Consider the following 20,098-nt stretch of genomic DNA (forward strand, 5'->3'; position numbering starts at 1 on the left):
ATGTCTCATATCCATAACTACTCAAGGACCGCATGAAAATGTTCCTGTGGTTTTACAATATTTTACAATAGCCTACATCAGGTTTTAGGTACAGTGAGTGTAGGACCGCAAAGGGTTATAGATTAGTTTTACAGCGAAGGCTTTTTAGAGAGCAGGAATCACTTTCAAGTAGGAAGCAACTTTTGGGCACAATACCAGTGTGCGTGCCAGTGAACATGCCACCACGTGCCAATCACTAACCTGTCAGTGAACAATGTGTTTCCACCAACATTGAAACTTGTCGAACTGTGCCTGGACCAAAACATTCCTAACCCTAACCTGTCAATGAATAAAGTGTATCCACCAATTTTAAATAATGGGTGTCCACCAAAAAGAAATGTTTATGGGGAAAAGCATTGCCATTATTTTCTGGCTTTTAGTTTTTAAAACTGCTATTTCAGGGAATGAAACAGAATAACAAGAACATACTTGTGAATATCATTTATTAAGTAAATTCCAATTCAACATTTTTTTTTTTACTGATATACATACATTCAACTATATTACATTTTCAAATGTTCAAACTTTAAAATCTTTAATCTGTCTTGGTAGTGGTGCTCTGCTCTTGGTTTTGAACTCCTGTTCGGTGTCCATGTTGTGATTCGTTTTCTAATGTACTGTGTAAAGGCACATTTGTTAACCTCTTGTCTCTTCCTGGTTTCCCCATGTTCTTCAGCATCAAAGAGTTCAAAAAGAAACATTGTTTTTTTGGGAAGAAAAGATAGTTAAAAAGTATCTACTCTCAAATTACATTTTCAATGAATTACTTTTTAAAACTTTTATGGGATGGGCACTTAAATTTTTACTTCACTTAAAGTAAAGATACTGGCCAGAGGCAGAGGAGCACACTGTAACATCAAGCACATTGAAAACTCCATAAGGGAACTGAGAGCTAAACAAAGGGCACATGGAACACACTAGGACAAATATCACAAGATATATCAAAACCAAGAACAAAAAACACCACAATCCAGACCGCAAATTCCATCTATACAGTTAAGAACAGCTGGACTACACATTCAAAAAACAACTTTCACTCCAAACTTCTTCAGTAGAGCTAGTGGATCAGTATATTCAAAACAACACGGCATGAGCCATCTTGAAAATAACAGCAGCATTAAGCTACTTGAGAATTTCTTCCCAAACTTTGCCACAAAATAAATATTGTAGATCTGAAAGAGGAAAATGTTAATTTTAAGACTAGAAATGACCATAACACTAGCCGAAGTGACCATATCGAAGGCCAGATATTCACAACTAGACATAAAAACTAAAACGCAAAACAAACCCAAGCTCAAGAAGATGAATACATATGTATTTGAATGTAGACGGCCTGGCCAGAAAAAGGTGCGATTCTCTCCCCCCGCCAGCCAGTATATCGTTTACTCCATTGAGGTGACCTGGATAACAAGGGTCAAATATTAACTGAGAGTAACAGTTTTCATCCAGTATAGCTAAAATATCTATAAATAGAAACGAATCAAATTTCTCAAAGTTATGCCCTTTTTGTCTTTTTAAAAAGTTAATTGTAACAGTGTGTACAGAAAATTGTACACTTTTCATTAAGTGTAATCCAGTTTACAGTTGTTTTGATATGCCATCCACCATACAGTACTTGGTACTGTAAACCCCTTTACAGTATTTCAGTATTAAATCCTTATTGACCTCTGAATCTCTTATTGACCTCTTAACCTTTATGTTCACCTTGACCTGTTCAGTCTTCACAAGCTTATCTTTGTGTAACACTTAAAATGCTTAAAATTGCCATTGAGCCAACAACAATGAGGGTAACTAGTAGATTGTTTAGTGTGTGTGTGTGTGTGTGTGTATGAGAGTGTGTGTGGGGGGAGTAGAAGGCTGGGAGTAACCATTAGGGTAGACATGTAGCTGTGTGCTGGTTTAGAAGGACAGTATCGTGCTCTGGATGATGTCGACACACTCTCGGACCTCGTCCTCTTTGATGACTAGGGGCGGGGCCAATCTGATGATGTCACCGTGCGTGGGTTTGGCCAACAGGCCGTTATCACGAAGGCGAAGGCAGACTCTCCAGGCATCGTAATCTGGGGAAAAAACGTATGCAAGGATGTTTATTTTTATAAAGCAGGCCCTCTGAGTCAAATAAATTGCATCGTAATCTGAAAAAAGGTATACACATAGCTGGGCAGTTTACACCATTTCTTTCAAGGCATACTTCAGTTTGTGATACAAAGGACCAAATTGGCACAGGCAGAGAAATCAATATTTGGTGGAATAAACTTGATATTTAATCACAGCTTTCATGCGTTTTGGTATGCTTTGTCATCCTTGTCCAGTCCAGCTCAGTGCGGACAGGCAGCACAAGGGGGGAAAAAATTAATTGCGACTCCTCGCTCTGCTTTTATACACATTTGCTTTTAACAGTCTCGACAACAGGAACTTCCTTGCCTCTCCTGACCATCTGACAGCATCAAGTAGGCCTATAACTTAAGTGTGGAAAATAAATGGCGATTTTCACGATCCATCTGAAGGTTTGGATGATAATGTTGTCAACAAGGCATTCATAACCCCGAATGAGAAAAGGCTGAGAATCTCTGGCTGAGCAGCCATCTTTGTGCTCCGTTTTGAGAAATGTTCATGGAAATTCCGGCTTACTTCGAAAATATGTTAAATTTGAAACGATTTATATGAAGGATTTTGAAACAAGTACTGTATGTTTCCTATGTGGCACATAATGTTGGTCTTCAAAAAACAAACAAAACAGAACGAGATTGAAAGGGTTTATGTATCTTTTTGGAGGAGGGGGGGCATGGTTAGGGTGTTGGTACTGAGCCTTGCACTTTACATCTGCGTGTGCATACACGCGTATATGTGCTGAGTGGGTGTGTGCTGAGTGTGCATGTTTGTGGATGGGGGGTAGATGAGGAAGAGCGAGCGCTGATGCTTTGTGTGCGTGTGTGTGTGTCCTTTGTGTATAGTGTTGAATTGAGCTTTCCAGCACCATGCTGGAATTCCGGGGGTACTGAGGTGACATTAAAAGCCATTTCCATTTCTAAATAGGTACTCACTTCCCACCTCCCCTTGGCTTAAATAATTGGAGTCTTACCTTTCCCCTTTTCCCACAGCGTTCTCTGAATCACAAGTTGCGTCATCAGAGCAAAGAAACGACTGCTGATCAAGCTATTTTTAAGCAATATCAAACCATCAGGATCAGCGGACGATTGTTCAGAGCATCTCTACTCTACATACATTTTTTGCTCGCTGGTTGTAATGACTGGTGGTTTTCCATTCACTAGCCATTCAAGTCTTTCTACTAGCCAGATTCTCTATTCGTTTTATTTTCCTTAAACCATCAAATTTTCAGGGCTTGAAGGCCTTCTCCAGACTGACATGGCGAGACGGTACCATGCGCAGGGTACCTCAGTCTTGAAGGAGGATGGGGGAGAGCACTGGTTAATTACTTCCACCACCAACCTGGCGGGTTGGGAGTAGTGGGTTATGGTGTGTATATTGTAAGAAAAGAGAGGGTACAGAACTTGCAGAGATGGATACCTTTAGTTTCTTTGATGACAATTGCATTAAGGAGTCCCTTTCCTCTGACAGTGGTCACAATGTCACTGGGTAGTTTCATCAACTCTGTCCGGAGCAGCTGACCCATCTTCTCGGCATTCTCAGCCAGTTTCTCCTCCTCCAATACCTGCAATTTCCCATACAACACAATATACTACAGTGTAATACAATATAATACAATACTACCTGCAATATATAACAAAATATACTACAATGCAATACCATCTAATAATAGTTCAAGAAACCTCTGTCTGTATCGGTCTGTTCCACCCACAACTGCCGCAGCACTGCACAGAATGAGCTCAAATTTGGAAGGTGACTTTGTAGTGGTATGGTGGGTTGCAGTGCAACATTTCACGCCGTTAGGACATGAAATACTGAAGATATTAGTTAAACTAATTTTCCATCATTTTGCCATTTGTCACCATGGAAACAGCACTGGACCTAACACTTAATTGTTGAAGTCCGCCACTGGCAGCTGACAGCACAACCAGAGAGACTGGATAGGCTAGAAGCTCTGGCGCAACCGGCTGACAGCGCAATCAACATTCCATTTTAGCACTTAAGCCCTAAATTGGAGGGTGACAGTGGCACAGCGGTTTGCATTGGGAAGTTTCACACCGGGTAGGACATAAAATAGATAGAAAGATATTAGTTAAACAATTTTTCATTGCCTTTTGCCGCTCTGCTAGACAGCCTACACCTGCTACAAAACCAAAAATTCCTATAATCAAGTCGGCTGAGCACCACAAACCTGCTACAGACAAACACCTGCTACACAAGAACAAGTTTTAAAAACAGGTTAAACTCAGCTTAACTTGATCTGCCCCCCCATTCAGACAGTCTACCCGACAGTTTCAAATGTGGAAATACAAATACCAATTCACCTCAGATTCCTTGATTACACTGAAACATGTGTCTAATGATTAGCCTATAAAAATTGGCTATTTGCAACAATGATTTTCAGTGGGTCTAATAAAAAACTAATAAATCAATCAATCACTACTACTACTATACTACACAATGTAATACAATACTACATTCAGTCATTGAGTAGTTTTCACTGCTGCAAACGATGGTCCAGCATGAAGCCCACGTTACTTTTCTGTTTATCAATTTGCACTGGCTACCAGCTTTCTCAGGATGTATAGCGCATCAGGAAGTGTGATGGTATGGTCATAAAACAACTCACCTCTAAAGCGGCGACAGCAACTTTGCAGGCCAGTGGGTTTCCTCCATACGTTGAGCCATGCTCTCCAGGTTTAATGGTCAGCATCACTTCATCATCGCAAAGCACAGCAGATACCTGGAACACAAACCCAACAATTATTATTATATAGTACCATTTAATTATTTACATGACTGAACAACATTTGGACCGGAAAATGCATGCTAAAAAGGGTTTTTTTTTTTTGCCTCTGAGACATTATGTATACATGCTCCTAAAACCTGAGCATTGATTTTCAGCTATGGGTCAGGGTAAGTAAAGGTTTTTTTCACAAAACTTTTTTCGTGTGGGCTATGCATTTAGGCCAACTACGAAACATTTTGTTAGTCACACATCACCTGTTACGTTCCTGGTGTGATGTGTGTCTCCTGGTCAAAATGGGTTAAAAACAGATTTTTTTTTCGAGGATAACACTGATCACTTAAGAAATCACCCATAGAAATTAAATAAAAGAAATACATCATAATCATGGTGCAAGGCAGCAACGCTTCGAGGCACCAATAGCGTTTCTTCTTATTATTGGGGCCCAAACAGCAACGTAGCTTTTCTCTTTTGGCAGGGCTCTAGAGTGTGACCAATTTTACAATGGTGCAACTGCAAAACATATTTGGTCATACTGGTTGTCCAAGGGAGAAAAAAAAATAGGGAGGAAAAAAAGACCATGCATTCAGCTGAGAATATAACTAATTTTCATTATGCAGTAGAGGACAGTAACACAATAAAAACGTTTTTAAAACATATCATTCTTTCCAACTCCGCTGAACTCTCTCCCTCTCATCACGGTCAGCCTACCCGTGCTTTTTTTGATACAATAGTGCTTTTTTGAATACAGTTTCAGCAACCATTTCTGATGACAGAGGGAAAAAAAACTCACAGGATAAACTCCACCAGACAGGGCCTTCCCAAGGATCACAATGTCAGGGCGGACGGGCTCATGATCCACTGCCAGCCGTCTGCCAGTACGCGCCAGCCCAGTCTGCACCTCATCAGCAATGAACAGCACCTAAACAGAAATGGAAAAGTAATAAATAAATAAAAAACACCCCTCATATAAAACAGAGAGTTTAAATGTCTAGGTTGGGATAGAGTGAATAGAAGGGAACGGACTAGAAAAAAACAACGTCATGAAGCTATTTAACTTCTTTTGTTTCAGACATGTAAAAGTTTGTTATCTTTTACCTGACATGTTTCAACGGTGTCAGGTAAAAGATAATTAACTTCTACATGTCTAAAACAAAATAACTTGAATAGTTAATGTAACTTTAAAAAGGTACACTGTGCAGGAAATGGTCAAAAAAGGTACTGCAACATTGACATTGGTTTGCCTATTGCCAAATTTGATATTTTCATGAAAGTTTACTAAGTAATCAGCTAATATTTTCTAGTATGGCCCAAGTACAGTCATTTTTGCAGCTAAAAATGGCTATTTCTGGAAATTCAAAATGGCGGACCATGGAGAAGATCCCCCTTTTCATGTATGAAAAATGCAACTTTTCCAGTCATAATGAATACTTTGAATTTGATGGTGGTGGTAAGTATTCATGAAAAAGGTAACAATAGCGAATGGGTAGCATGGATTCTGGAAATAAACAACTACAAATCTCACACAGTGTACCTTTAGGACATAATGAACGTCATACATCAACTTCATGGAGCCTTTGAAAGAACAACTGAACTGACAGTTATATTGAGTAAACATAGAAACTCACATTGTGTTTTGTGCACAGCTCCCGCACTTTTGTCAGATAGCCAGCGTCAGGGACCACCACGCCAGCCTCCCCCTGGATCGGCTCCACCATAAAGGCTGCCACATTCTGATCTTGAAGAGCATGCTGTTAACACAAACACATTAAATTAATGTATTTCTGTATTAATGTTCAGTATAGGCCAAACGTTTGGACACAAACTAATTCAATGCCTTCTCTTTATTTTTGTGGCTATCTGGCGGACGGCATGGAGGCATATAAAATTGTGTGCTTAACAAAAAATGTCAATTCTAGCAGTTATCCAACAGCTTCTGTATGAATACAATAATAACGTTTATAAAGATAACTTTATTTGCATAGCATGATTCATAAATATGCAGAAAAATATGGTTGAACAGTTTGATAAGAGATACAAGTTTGTCCGTTTCAAGGTGGCAAATAGTTTGGTCAAATTAAGTTAAATAAGGGTTATGAGACAAACACATTGGGTGCTTTCTAATATGCAGACTGCCATCCTATCTTGCTCCCTTACATGCTTGTGGCTTCGCGATCACCTCACGGACGACAGAAGTGCATTTCAATATCCTGCAAAAGCGCAATTCTAATGTCATTTTCACATTTTCAAATGGTATAATGAATGAAGAATAGTCCCCCAAAAGTTATTGTAATTATGCTGGCGGCAGGGAAACGGCGGGGCATCAGCAAAACGCGAGGCCTCAAGCACAGGCCGAGGACGGGAGTCTGCATATTGGAAAGAACTCAGCGAGTGCTGCCGAGTGGCTAAAAAATTGTCGTCAGCAGCTACGAGTCACTGCGAACAGCAGCCAACTGGCTCAGGCCGACCTGCTCTCTGCACCTGTTCCTGCTTTATAAGTAGGTTGCTTCAGGCCCTACCCAGCCCAGCTGCATAGCTGTACATGTTTCACATGGGCAAGCAATACGATGAGTGACATACATTTTTAGAATGTGGTGGTGTAACCAAAATTCTAATTGAAATGGTAGTGTAGTGGTGATCTAGTTACCGGTGTGTATAAGAAGGTGGTTAAAATGAAAGTTTAAAAGAGCATGTTGTTCCCCTTAACCCTTGAGTTAAAAAAATAAGCTTTGCCTTTCTCCTGTTCATCCAGATGTTCCCTGTATCCATCAGCACAGCTTTCTTTTACCGCAAGTGTGGTGTGTGTGTGTGTGTGTGTTTACTGTCAAGGTCTTATTTATATGTTTACTGCACAGAGGAGAGTGGTCAAACACAGTATCAAAATTCTGAGCTAATCCTGTTACGTTGATTTTTGACACAAAAAAAAGTACACTTGACTTGGAGAGCATGCCAAGATGCATTGCAGCTGTGATTAAAATCCATGGTTATTCTACCAAATATTCATTCTGAACTCCTCCAAAGTTAACACATTACTATTATGTTGTTTTAAAGTGAAAATCATCTCGTTTTCTTCTGATTTTTTTTGGTCTGAAACCATTGCATCTTTTGTATTATTTTGACCATTTGTAACTTTCTGCAAATAAATGCTCTAAATCAGGGGTCAGGAACCTATGACTCTAGAGCCATATCTGGCTCTTTGGGGAACTGTATCTGGCTCTTACTTAACTTGGGTAGCCAACCGTCCCTTGAAATACAAAATTGTCCCGTATTTATAAATAAAAGTACGGGTTCCATATTGAGCTGAAACGGGACATGGGATGTTAAAATGCGTAATCGCAGGAAACTGCATCTAAGAAATACAACATTTTCGGGCGGAGGACCCCCAGACCCCCACTATGATGAATTTGACTTTCGGGCACATGACGTCACACGTTGCGCGGCAGACATTTTGGAAGCGGGCCAGCCCATTGTTTACAGTGAGGACTTGCTTTCTTCTGCTAGTAGTTTGCTTTGTGTTTTACCGTTTCATTTGACCTCTGATGTCGTTATGGTCGTCCGTTGCTGTGTCGTAGGGTGTAGAAGCGCAAGCTGTGACGGGACGGAAAAAAAAAATCCCAAATGGATTATCTTTTTACCGTTTTCCAACTTGGAGGCGTCTCAATGGAGAACAAATGTCCTCCATAACAAAGAGTCGCCGGCTAGCATGGGTCGCTGCTGTAAGACGGTCAAATATAACTTTCCACTCAATCCCGGTGTGGAGGTGTCTCTGGTCTAATACCCACAGATGAGCTCGGGGAGGCAAACTTTGTGAAAAAATTCCTGTGCCTTCCTCAGACAGGACTCCCAGAAGCTGACATCTGGCAGGATACAGGCAACGTCTTTCAGTGTCCACACCACAAAGTCACAGTAGGTTGCACCTGTCACGAACATCTGTGTCTGCACTTGTGTGTAGTACCTATGACCTTGTTTGAGCTGAACAATGCCATCAACTCTGTGGAGACAAAAGTCTTTGTCTGCGTCACAAGCCTCCTGGACAGTGCTGTGTTTGTGCTTAGCAGGGCATTTCACTTCCAGGCAGCCTTGTCCACAGCAGTCACAGCTAACTAGGCCATCAGGTGAGGTGCCTACCTGTGGGAACGCCAGGTTTATGCAGACGCCAGACTGCTCGATTGTCAAGTTATCGTGGTGTGGTGCTTGTTGTTGAAGGTATTCAGTGCGTTCTGTGTCTGTGCTTTGGGTAGCACACATTCTTGACTGTGGACACATCCGGCTTGTCGATGTTAGAGACCAGAACTGCATGCATGGTGGAGGCAGTCACTCTCCCTTTACCATAGCAACTAGCTATCAATATGGCGGCATGTGCCCGTCCCTTGTTGGCAGCCTATACTTACCTGTTATCACAAAAAGCAGGCCTAATAACTTGGCAGTACACTCTGAAAATGTTGGGCTTAATTGAAGTACAGGTGTTGCTTTTAATTGTATTCAGTGTTTAAATGGTGTGGCTCTCACAAAAATGTATTTTCCAAATTTTGCCTTTTATGGCTCTCTCCAGCCAAAAGGTTCCTGACCCCTGCTCTAAATTATCTCAGTAGTGTATCGAATGAAACAACAATGTTCATTTTACTGAAACACATGCCAATAAGTAGTAAGAACAGAAAAACTTGTCATTTCAAAGTGGTTTCTCAATTTTTGCTGCAGCTGTATACATTTTATTTTTGAGCATATCATTACTAATCCATGGAGGCATGGAAATTACCCCACTTAATACTAATCCCCTGCAAATGAGGTCATATGTTAAAGAGATCTGTTAAAAAAGTGCCTGTTAAAGTGCATGGAACACACTGTCCTGTTAAAGTGCATGGAACACACCATCCTGTTTAAGGGCATGAAACAGACACAATATCTAATCTCTCCAGGCTTCCAAACACGACAACCTTGAAATAAGTATATATATAAGTAAGTAAGATAAACAAATTTGCTTTAGATGGCGTCAAGCATGTGTGGTGGTAAACAAGTGAGTTTTACACAAAAAGTGCATCTGGCTAGTCAAGTATGGTTATCGGACTGACATGGTTTGGCGATGTATGGATGCAGTCAACATTGGAAATCTGAATTACACCTAAAGAAGCATGCATGCCAACATGCACTGTGACTACAGAAGCAGATCATGATACTCTCCATAGGATTTCATTCAAAACTCATACCCATTTATTTTAGCCAGGTGCAGACTCAAAATGTACAATTTCAATGTACTGAAAGGTTGAAACACACACCGATGACCTCCCTTTTAATCCCTTTTCATTTCGAAATGAAAAAATGAATGTAGTTGCTGCTAAAGGTGGTTCTACAAAGTATTCAGCAAAGGCTGTGAATACTTCTGTAAAAAATATTTCTTTGTTTTTTATTTTTTATAAATTTTCAAAACTGTCAAGACAGCTTGTTTTTCACATGGTCATAATGGAATAATTTGTGTAGGATTTTGACAACAGAGATTCATTTGTAGCATTTGGAATAAGGCTGCAAGATAATAAAATGTGAAAAAAGTGAAGCGCTGTGAATACTTTCCGGATTGACTGTATATTGAACTGACTGGGTCGCAGGGCCATGGTGGTGAACACTTTTTTTTTGACAATGTGAAAAGGTTTCCCGGGAAAATGTAAGGGTTGACCGGTATGATTGTCATGCATGTCAGTTTTATTATCAAACAGTTACCAAAATCAGAATTCTGCAAACATAGTACCGGTATTACATTTTCAGCATTATGAATGTGGGCTTACCTCTAAAGCTGGGATGTCATTGTAGGGAATTAGCTCAAATCCGGGCATGAAGGGACCGAATCCTTCATAACTGCTCGGGTCTGTTGAACTTGATATCGCGGCCATGGTCCGTCCCCAGAAATTTCCATCTAGAAAAAATATCAGTCAGTCATTCAATGTGCCTCAGAAAGAGAATGAATAAATATGGATAGTATAATATCATCTTAAGAGAAAGTAAATAAATAGGACTATAGCTCACATCAACCCTACAAGCTCATCAAAGGCTCCTATAGAAAGAATCATCACCATCTCCATAAACGTAGTGTTGATATAGATTTGATGAACAAAATAGTATAACTACCATTACAACATCAATATGTAGAGCAAATAAAAACCTACTTGCGAAAATGATCTTGGCTTGATTTTTTGGAACTCCCTTCACATTGTAAGCCCATTTGCGAGCAAGCTTACAAGCTGTTTCTCCTCCCTCAACACCTGAGAAAAGTTGCAAAGACACATACATACAGTAATATTTACGGTTTCTGTATTGTTAATGTGAATTCTCAGTAAAAAGGAATACATCAAAAAGGGACAGGAAAGTCTGAAGGTCTTACCAGTGTTCATGGGCAGAACTTTGTCGTAACCAAACAACTTGGTAATGAACTCTTCGTAAGCTCCCAGGATGTTGTTGTAGAAAGCACGAGATGTCAGAGTCAGCTTGGAGGCCTGGTCATTGAGGGCAGCGATAATTTTCGGGTGGCAGTGGCCCTGGTTTACTGCACTGTATGCACTCAGAAAGTCATAGTATCTCCTGCCCTCAACATCCCAAAGGTAAATACCTTGAAGACACAAGAGGCGATGATGAGAAGTTAGTCAAGAAGAAGAATAATAATTATAATAATAATAATAATAATAATAATAAAAAAAACACACACACAGTCAAAAAAATCAATTATGCCAATATGAAACTCAACAGACAGGGAAAAAAAATGAAGTCCGACCCCAATTTGAAAATGCGAATTATATAACTTACACTGCCAACATGAATATAACAATGATAATAACAATAAAAAGTAGTGGTGGCGGAGTTAACGTGCTGTGATAATGTGAGACTCTTATCGGCGATAAAGAAAATTCCGCCGTTAATCTATTCTCAAAGTTGGGTTGGGAATTGGGTATATGCACGTCACCACAGCGTTCAGTTGGAAGGCGGTTTCAGGCTTTCCTCCAGTCGCTTCTTCTCTCCACCTCTCATTTTAGTACCAAATATGAGCAGCGTCTACATGCTGTAAACATTAATCTCTCTGCCGTGGTAGGTGATTGAGTGTTTTTTTTTTTTTTTTTACATAGGCACCTTATGCATTGCATAGAACACAAGCAACAGTCGTGTTCCCGAACCATTTATATCTTGCTTGACACAGTTGCAAAACATTGCATGTGATAAATGCATTTTGAAGACTGTCAAACAAACTCATGTCTACGCTCGCTAAATGTTTATGTAGCAATCAGTTGAGTAGCCAACAGTGCATTTATGACACAGTGAGATATGAAAATGCTCATGTCGGTAAACGTGTATAAAAGGTTGCCGCGTGTGGTAAAAAGTTTGGCAAACGTAATTCATTTCGAGTTGTGACCCCACTTTGCCTAAAAATCTAGACGCCCCTAGCAGCCGCAAATTGACTTTGCTCCCAGAGACAGTCTAGTCACTTGTGGTTGTTTTGTGAGGCTGAAAGTCGAAAGTCGACTGGGCCAATCAAATCTTGGAGTGGAATCGGAGGCTGGACTACCTTGTGACGTCAGAATATCGTGCAAATTAGATGGTCCGATAACCAACTAAATGGGCGTATGGGTTGCTTGGGCGGAAGTTACAACATTTTCAGAGAAACATGTTTGACCGTTTGTGCGCCTTCCAACATCAAAGTTTTTGCTTAATTTTAAGAGCCATAAGAGTGATTATAAATGTCATGACTGCCGCAGATTGATGTAAAAATGCACTATAAACTTATTTGACACAAATAAGTCACTCCACATTACCATTTTGATCCCTCAATGTTTTAACTTTTAAGTTAGCACTTTACAGAACCAGACAGCCACAAGCTTATATTAGAGTCTGTCTGGTTCTGTAAAATGCTAACCATTATCTTAATTAGACCACTTCTTGTACGTGTAGAACGACATCACAGCCGTTAAACGTGATTTAGCATCAAAACAAACTTGACATTAACGCATATAGACACCGTGTTGTGATATTGAGAGGGTTATGTGTGCAAACACCAGTCAGCTGTATGCATTCTCGCTGAGTGTGGAGGGAGTCTGAAGCCTGTGTGTCGCTAAAGGCTGAGCCGCCGTGCTGTGTCAATTCGGATAAAAAGTAACACCTGCCCCCGCTAGGTATCTCCTGGAACTATTGCCGACCACGCCCTGCAGTTTGCTGTGTGGGGATTCGGCGTGATTGGCTGTTGCTCTATCCTATTGTGTGGACTTAAAATGCAGAGGCAATTTAACTGACAACCGTTGCAACGAGCAACTTTGATTCTGTCAACCATCATCAGTTAACATCCCTAGACAGAACTTTCGTGACTTCAATATGTTGTGCACGTGACTTGGACGTAGTGGTGATGAGAATAAAATGTGGATAAATTGACAGAAAAGGGACATGGTATTTAGATAGAGGTTAAGTGTTGGATTTCCCATTGGGGAACATTGAACAGAAGTTGCGAAATCTAGGAATCCAGTATGTAGCAGGATTGTTTGGTTGGTGAGAGACAAAGGAAAGTTTTGGCATGAATTCTAATCCACTTCACATTGTCAGATTAACATGTAACAAGAAGAAAAAAAAGATTCCCACCTTCTCCTCTCTCCAGAGCCACAGGAAGAGGATGGTAATTGTGAGCACCGTACTTGTCCTCACGGGCATACACTTCCTCAGAGGTGAGCTGACGGTCCGCAAGCTTGGAGGCAGCGCCGGTGGAGGCTAGGCGGGAACCGGCACATCCATACACACGTGAGGCAGCTGGCAACATACGCTGCATCCCACCACCCAGTCTGAAAATCATTCTTTTCATTGTTGCCTGTTAAAGACCATGAACAAAGAAAAATTAAAAAAACAAATATAATACTAGTGTTGCACCGATACCATTTTTTGGTCCCGATACAGATACCCGATACCTGGCTGTGCAGTATCGGCCGATACCGATACCACCCTATTTGAAATGTGTATATATATGAAGGGCTGTTGTGCATACTACATGTAAAATCATTGCATGGCTTTGTCAGGCTGCTGCCTACCTTTGTGAAACAGGAAAAAGACTAATACAAAGTGAATCCAGCAAAACTTTTTATACTTTTTAAATACCACTATGAAATAACTAATTTCAAGGCTGTTTAAGTGACATACAAGCACCTGTAAATGGTATCAGTGCCCTATTTGTTGGTACGCGCCGATCCACCGATACTGGTATCGGTGCAACACTATATAATACAATAAAAATATATAATAAAAGAAATAGGAAAAACTTGTTTTGACAACTCTGCCTTGTCTGCTCAACATGTGATCAGTATTGTATCAAAAACTTCAGAAAATATTAATGTATAAGCACCCCAAAATGATATGGGTCAAAAAGACCAGGGAACACCTCCTCTAATGTGCGGGGGGCGGGGTCTTTTTATAGATTCATGTTCCCCACAGAAAATGGGCCAAGGCAAGTGAATCTCAGTGTGAAAGAAACAGCAAGAAACTGAAAGGGGTCAACAAAGACCCTTACACCTTACACCAGTGATGCAGAGGTGACGGCCCACGGGCTGCATCCGGCCCGAATGGCCATCACATCCGGCCCGGTTACGTCAATGGTTGGGAAGGGTTTTTTTTTGTTGTTGTTAGTTTTTAAAAAAATAAATAATACTAAGTTACAATATCAACAAATGCAAATCTACTTTTTGATTTTTAGCCTTAATGGTTTTAAATATAATGCTTATTTTTAAAAAAGTATGTTCCACATAATCCAACATTTTCTCTTTCGCTCGTGCCCGTATCTGTCGCAGCGCGTGCACTGACCAACGTACTAAGGAACAAGTTGCTCCCGCTCGATATCAGTCAGGATGTTGTCTAAAAAGCGAAAGGTTGATGCTGAATGTCGCGTCTTTCAGGAGAGATGGAAAGAAAAGTATTTCTTTTGGGAAGTGGGGGGCAAGCCAGTGTGTTTAATTTGTTCGCAACAAGTGGCTGTACCAAAGGAGTACAATATCAGACGACATTACGAGAAGACCCATCAGGAGAAATACGACGAGTACACAGGGCAACGAAGGACGCAAAAGCTAAACGAGCTAGCCTCATCCCTCCGAAAACAGCAAGCTGCTTTCTCGAAATGCCGAGAGACATATGAAGGTTCGTTTTAATTCTTCACAAAGTCTTATTTTTTGTTAACTGTGTTGTTTTCGAATGGGAATTTCTGTATTATAACACAACATTTTATTTCATGTTTAGGGGCAGTGAAGGCGAGCTATGTCATCGCATGGGAGATAGCTAAAACTTCCAAGCCTTTCTCCGAGGGGGAATTCGTGAGGACGTGCATGACAAAGGCAGCCGAGCTAGTGTGCCCAGAAAGTCGACAAGCTTTTGCGAACATCAGCTTATCCCGACCTACAGTGACCGAGAGAGTGGAAGAGCTCTCCAGCGACTTGCATAGCCAACTGAAAGAGAAGATAAAGTCCTTCGTCGCGTTCTCTATTGCCCTTGACGAGAGCACTGATGTGACTGATACAGCCCAGTTGGCGATATTTATTCGCGGAGTGGATGAGTTCCTGACTGTCACGGAGGAGTTTGTTTCCGTGGTACCCATGACAGACACAACTACAGCTAACGACGTGTTTGTTAGCCTTGTCGGGGCCCTTGACAAGCTAGAGGTGGACTGGAGTCGCGCTGTCAGTGTGGCTACGGATGGTGCACCTTCCATGGTAGGAAGAAATGCCGGGGTGGTCGTGAAGTTGAGAGAAAAGGTGCGAGAGGCAAACCCAGACCAGGTATTCTGGAACTTTCACTGTATATTGCACCAAGAGGCGTTGTGCTGCAAAAGTCTGAAAATGGAGCATGTTATGAGTGTTGTTGTTGCCACTGTCAATTTCATCAGAGCCAAAGGGCTTAACCATCGGCAATTCGATGCATTTTTGTTTGAAAATGACATTCATCAGGGCCTTCCCTATCACACCGATGTGCGTTGGTTGAGCAGAGGCGCAGTGCTCAAGCGGTTCTTCAAATTACGCAGAGAGATAGGCGAGTTCATGCAGGGTAAAGGGAAGCCTGTGGGGGAATTGGGCGACACCGAATGGATCAGAGACCTTGCCTTTTTAGTGGACATTACAGAACACTTAAACATCTTGAATGTTACTATGCAAGGTCGCAACAAACTCGTTACCGAGTATTATGACAGTGTCCGTGCGTTTCAAAGTAAACTTGCGTTATGGAAGGCACAGCTCAGCCAGCGCAATGCAGCCCATTTCCCATGTTTGAAATCTCTGCCTGTCAACCATCTGAGCATGGACAAGTATGCACGCTTGCTTTCCGGCCTCATACACGAGTTTGACAATCGATTCACGGTTTTCACTGAACTGGAAAAGGACTTTGCGCTTTTTCGCTCTCCATTCACGACGGATGCCTCCGAGGTCCCAGAGGGGATGCAAATGGAACTGATAGACTTGCAGTGCTGTGCGCGGTTGAAAGATACGTACGCATCTACCAGAATTGAATAATTCTATCAGTCCTTGCCACCCGAGTACCCAATTATCACTGCCTTTGCTGGTAAAATACTCTGTATGTTTGGTACAACATATTTATGTGAGCAGGCATTTTCTGTTATGAATGTTAATAAATCGAAAGTGCGCAATCGCCTGACACATGGACATCTTAATGATGTCATGAAAATAGCCACGGCTCAGAGCCTGTCCCCCGATGTTGACAAGCTGGTGAAAACTAAAAGGCTTCTGGCATCGACATGTAAAATGTAGCTGGCCTCCTTATGTTTCATAGTGCAGGGAAGTAAAGATGGAGAGGAGATAAAGGAGATGGGTATGTGGAAATATGTGTGGGGGTTGATTGACAAAGTTCATGAACTATCAGTTTTTTTGTTGTAATGTTGAAATATTTTTTGTTGTGAATTTCCACCTACCTGTAATATTAAGTCAACTGGCCTGTTGGAGTAGTTCACCTTGGTATATCTTTTGACTTCTTTAGGCCTACAGTATATCACGAAAGTGAATACACCCCTCACAGTTTTGCAGATGTTTGAGTATATCTTTTCATAGGAAAGCATTACAGAAATGTAACTTTGACACAATGATTAGTGACCTTTTAACAACATATTTAACCGCTTACATTTCTTGTTCACTCAGAAAAAAACTAAATACAGCCATTAATGTTTGAACGTGTACCCACAAAAGTGGGAACACCCAAGATTAAAATCCGGTAGAGAATGGGCCGTGTTGGCTCAAATCGTCTCGAAATGAAACAAAATGAAAAGGGATGACAAGGGAGGTCATCAGTGTGCGTTTCAACCTTTCTTTGCATTGAACTTTTAAATTTTGAGTCAGCATCTGGCTTAAATAGATTGGTGTGAGATTTGAATGCAATCCTATGGAGAATATCATGATCTGCTTCAGTAGTCACAGTGCATGTTGACATGCATGTTTCTTTTAGGTGTATTTCAGATTGCCAATGTTGACAGCATTCATGCATCCCCAAACCATGTCAGTCCCACTACCATGCTTGGCTTATGAGAGGATACACCTTTTTTGTACAACTCACTTGTTCACCACCACACATGCTTGACACCATCTAAAGCAAATTTGTTTATCTTGGTCTCAAGAGAGATGAACAGACCAAGGATATGGATCACTGGAACCATGTTGTGTGATCTGAAGAGACCAAGATAAACAAATTTGCTTTAGATGGTGTCAAGCATGTGTGGTGGTAAACAAGTGAGTTGTACAAAAAAGGTGTGTCCTCTCATAAGCCAAGCATGGTAGTGGGACTGGGGATGCATGAATGCTGTCAACATTGGCAATCTGAAATACACCTAAAAGAAACATGCATGTCAACATGCACTGTGACTACTGAAGCAGATCATGATATTCTCCATAGGATTGCATTCAAATCTCACACCAATCTATTTAAGCCAGATGCTGACTCAAAATTTAAAAGTTCAATGCAAAGAAAGGTTGAAACGCACACTGATGACCTCCCTTGTCATCCCTTTTCATTTTGTTTCATTTCGAGACGATTCGAGCCAACATAGCCCCTTCTCTACCGGATTTTAATTTGGGGTGTATTCACTTTTGTGAGTACATGTTCAAACTTTAATGGCTGTATTTAGTTTTTTTCTGAGTGAACAAGAAATGTAAGCGGTTAAATATGTTGTTAAAAGGTCACTAATCATTGTGTCAAAGTTACATTTCTGTAATGCTTTCCTATGAAAAGATATACTCAAACATCTGCAAAACTGTGAGGGGTGTATTCACTTTCGTGATATACTGTACTTTGCTGGCCATCTTTTTGATTTGCCTAATCAGGCCTGTGTATCCAGATGCATTTATGTGCAAGTTTTCAATAAATGTGATCAAAGTAAGTTACAACTCACTTGTGTAATTTATGTGACATACTGTAGTCCATTTTGATGTTTTTAAAATATTTTAAATGTAATTACTGGCATGCATAGGTTGATGTGACACAATTTAAGAGGGTAAATTGCTTTTGACTGACATATAATTGTATGCTTCATTGCAAGGCTATTGTGTATTGCAATTTACTTTTTAATCTATAGCAGGCCTTCATAAATGATATATAAAATAGCACGTCTATTTATTTAGTGTTTGGTGTTGCCAGGCCAAAGATATACCGGTAATTTGGCCCCCGAGGTCCCACTTGAAAACTATCTGGCCCCCTGACTGATTTCACCCTGGCATCCCTGCATTACAAGGATTAGATTCTAAGTGCGATCACCGGGCAGTAACCTCTGCTGCCTTTGATTGGTTCAGTGTCTGCCACCCCCTAAAATGAGTAGTGCGAATACGGAAGTCAATGTGACAGATGTTTGACTTGGACTGCTAAAGCAAGTATGCCTGTTGCAGGTGCAGTTGTGTCGTCTTTGCAGATCACGTAACATTGACTCTTGACATCCTGGCGTTCACTCGAAAAGCCCAACTAGCGTGTCGACCCGCATGATGAAATCATTGCTCTAGTTCTAGATTTCATCATGCGCATCGCTCGACACAACGAAAATACCGGGTGAAATACCATTCATTGCTGCATGACGTCTCTGCTTTCGGCGTGCTGAACTTGACGTAGAAGCCTATGTGAATCCACATGGGTGCTTTGGCTAGGCTAGTCAGTTAACATTTACAAGTCCGAAAACACTGCCTTGTTCCGGCAAGTTGTAACTTTCCGTGCGACTCTAAACTATACAAACGGACGTTAGAATCTGGACTGACATGCCTTGCATAACGTGAAGTCAGTTGCTTGTCAATGCCGGGACCGTTAGCGTCTTCAATATTAATGTAAACGTTATATGAAATATAAAAATATATACAAATCCGAGTCAGCTACCGTATGGTTGCTTTAAAAACACATTGCCCTAAGTTAAAAGCAACGGATCAAAGTTGTTTTTGAGAACTTGCCTTATTCAGGTTTCGTGTTTCCTTGCTCTCAGTATGTGCTGCGGACGTGCGTTCTTTCTCTAGCCAGCTAGCTAGTCAGTCTGACGTGATGACGTTCCTGCCGTCGGTCGTCAACTGGATTAACCAAAGATAAATTAGTCGACACGCCCTCTAGTTGCTACCCAATGCAAAAGGAGCGTTGCTCAAGCACCATCTCTACCAGGCATCGGCGCAATTTTAGGGGGATGGTGGGGACATGTCCATACCACTTTTGTGATGAATCTAGCTTGTCCCCACCACTTTTTCACAAATATAATATAATATATATTAATTCTAAATAACCAGAAATGAAACCCCATTGAATGGGGTTTCATTTCTGGTTATTTAGAATTAAACTGGTGAGTTAGCGCCAAAACGTGGCATGGAAATCTACAGGGTATATATTGAAGAGTGAAGTGTGGGGCACCAGGTCAACAAACAAGAACAGCTGACAGCAAAGCATCAAGGATATCTGGGCTTCCATTACTCCCATGCACTGTTTTTGCATGTTAAACGCATCATGGCCATTATGAAGACAGAGAATGTCCTAACCAAGTATTGACCATTGCATGTTATGTAGAAAGTACCAAATTTCAACTGATTTAATGTGACCCGAATTTTGATGAAGAAAAATGTGATTTTATAACAATATTCTAATAATGCGAATTCCCCAATTCATGGGTTTTTTTGAGTTGGAAGGCCAACGTAGGCCCTATATAAAAAGATAAAAATTAATGATTGGAATAGTTAAAAAAAAAAAAAAACT

At 40.8% G+C, this 20,098-nt stretch overlaps 2 protein-coding genes across 2 annotated transcripts; one reads left to right on the forward strand and one right to left on the reverse strand.

Annotated features, from left to right (window-relative positions):
* Positions 1-465: 465 nt before the first annotated feature.
* Positions 466-19,420, reverse strand: oat (ornithine aminotransferase). The gene is made up of 10 exons (XM_063221814.1): positions 19,315-19,420; positions 13,499-13,721; positions 11,265-11,489; positions 11,050-11,145; positions 10,672-10,799; positions 6,523-6,645; positions 5,688-5,816; positions 4,778-4,891; positions 3,568-3,712; positions 466-2,099 (listed from the first exon to the last, which is right to left on the reverse strand). Exons 2-10 carry the CDS (start codon positions 13,713-13,715, stop codon positions 1,939-1,941), a joined length of 1,338 nt encoding a protein of 445 aa, XP_063077884.1. The 5' UTR covers positions 13,716-13,721; positions 19,315-19,420; the 3' UTR covers positions 466-1,938.
* LOC134467631 (general transcription factor II-I repeat domain-containing protein 2-like) lies at positions 14,663-16,395 on the forward strand. Its single transcript, XM_063221470.1, has 2 exons — positions 14,663-15,034; positions 15,134-16,395. The coding sequence occupies exons 1-2, from the start codon at positions 14,749-14,751 to the stop codon at positions 16,393-16,395; spliced, it is 1,548 nt and encodes a 515-aa protein (XP_063077540.1). The 5' UTR covers positions 14,663-14,748.
* Positions 19,421-20,098: the final 678 nt, after the last annotated feature.

This window comes from Engraulis encrasicolus, chromosome 17, assembly GCF_034702125.1.
Source record: "Engraulis encrasicolus isolate BLACKSEA-1 chromosome 17, IST_EnEncr_1.0, whole genome shotgun sequence".
In the NCBI taxonomy this organism is placed as follows: Eukaryota; Metazoa; Chordata; class Actinopteri; order Clupeiformes; family Engraulidae; genus Engraulis; species Engraulis encrasicolus.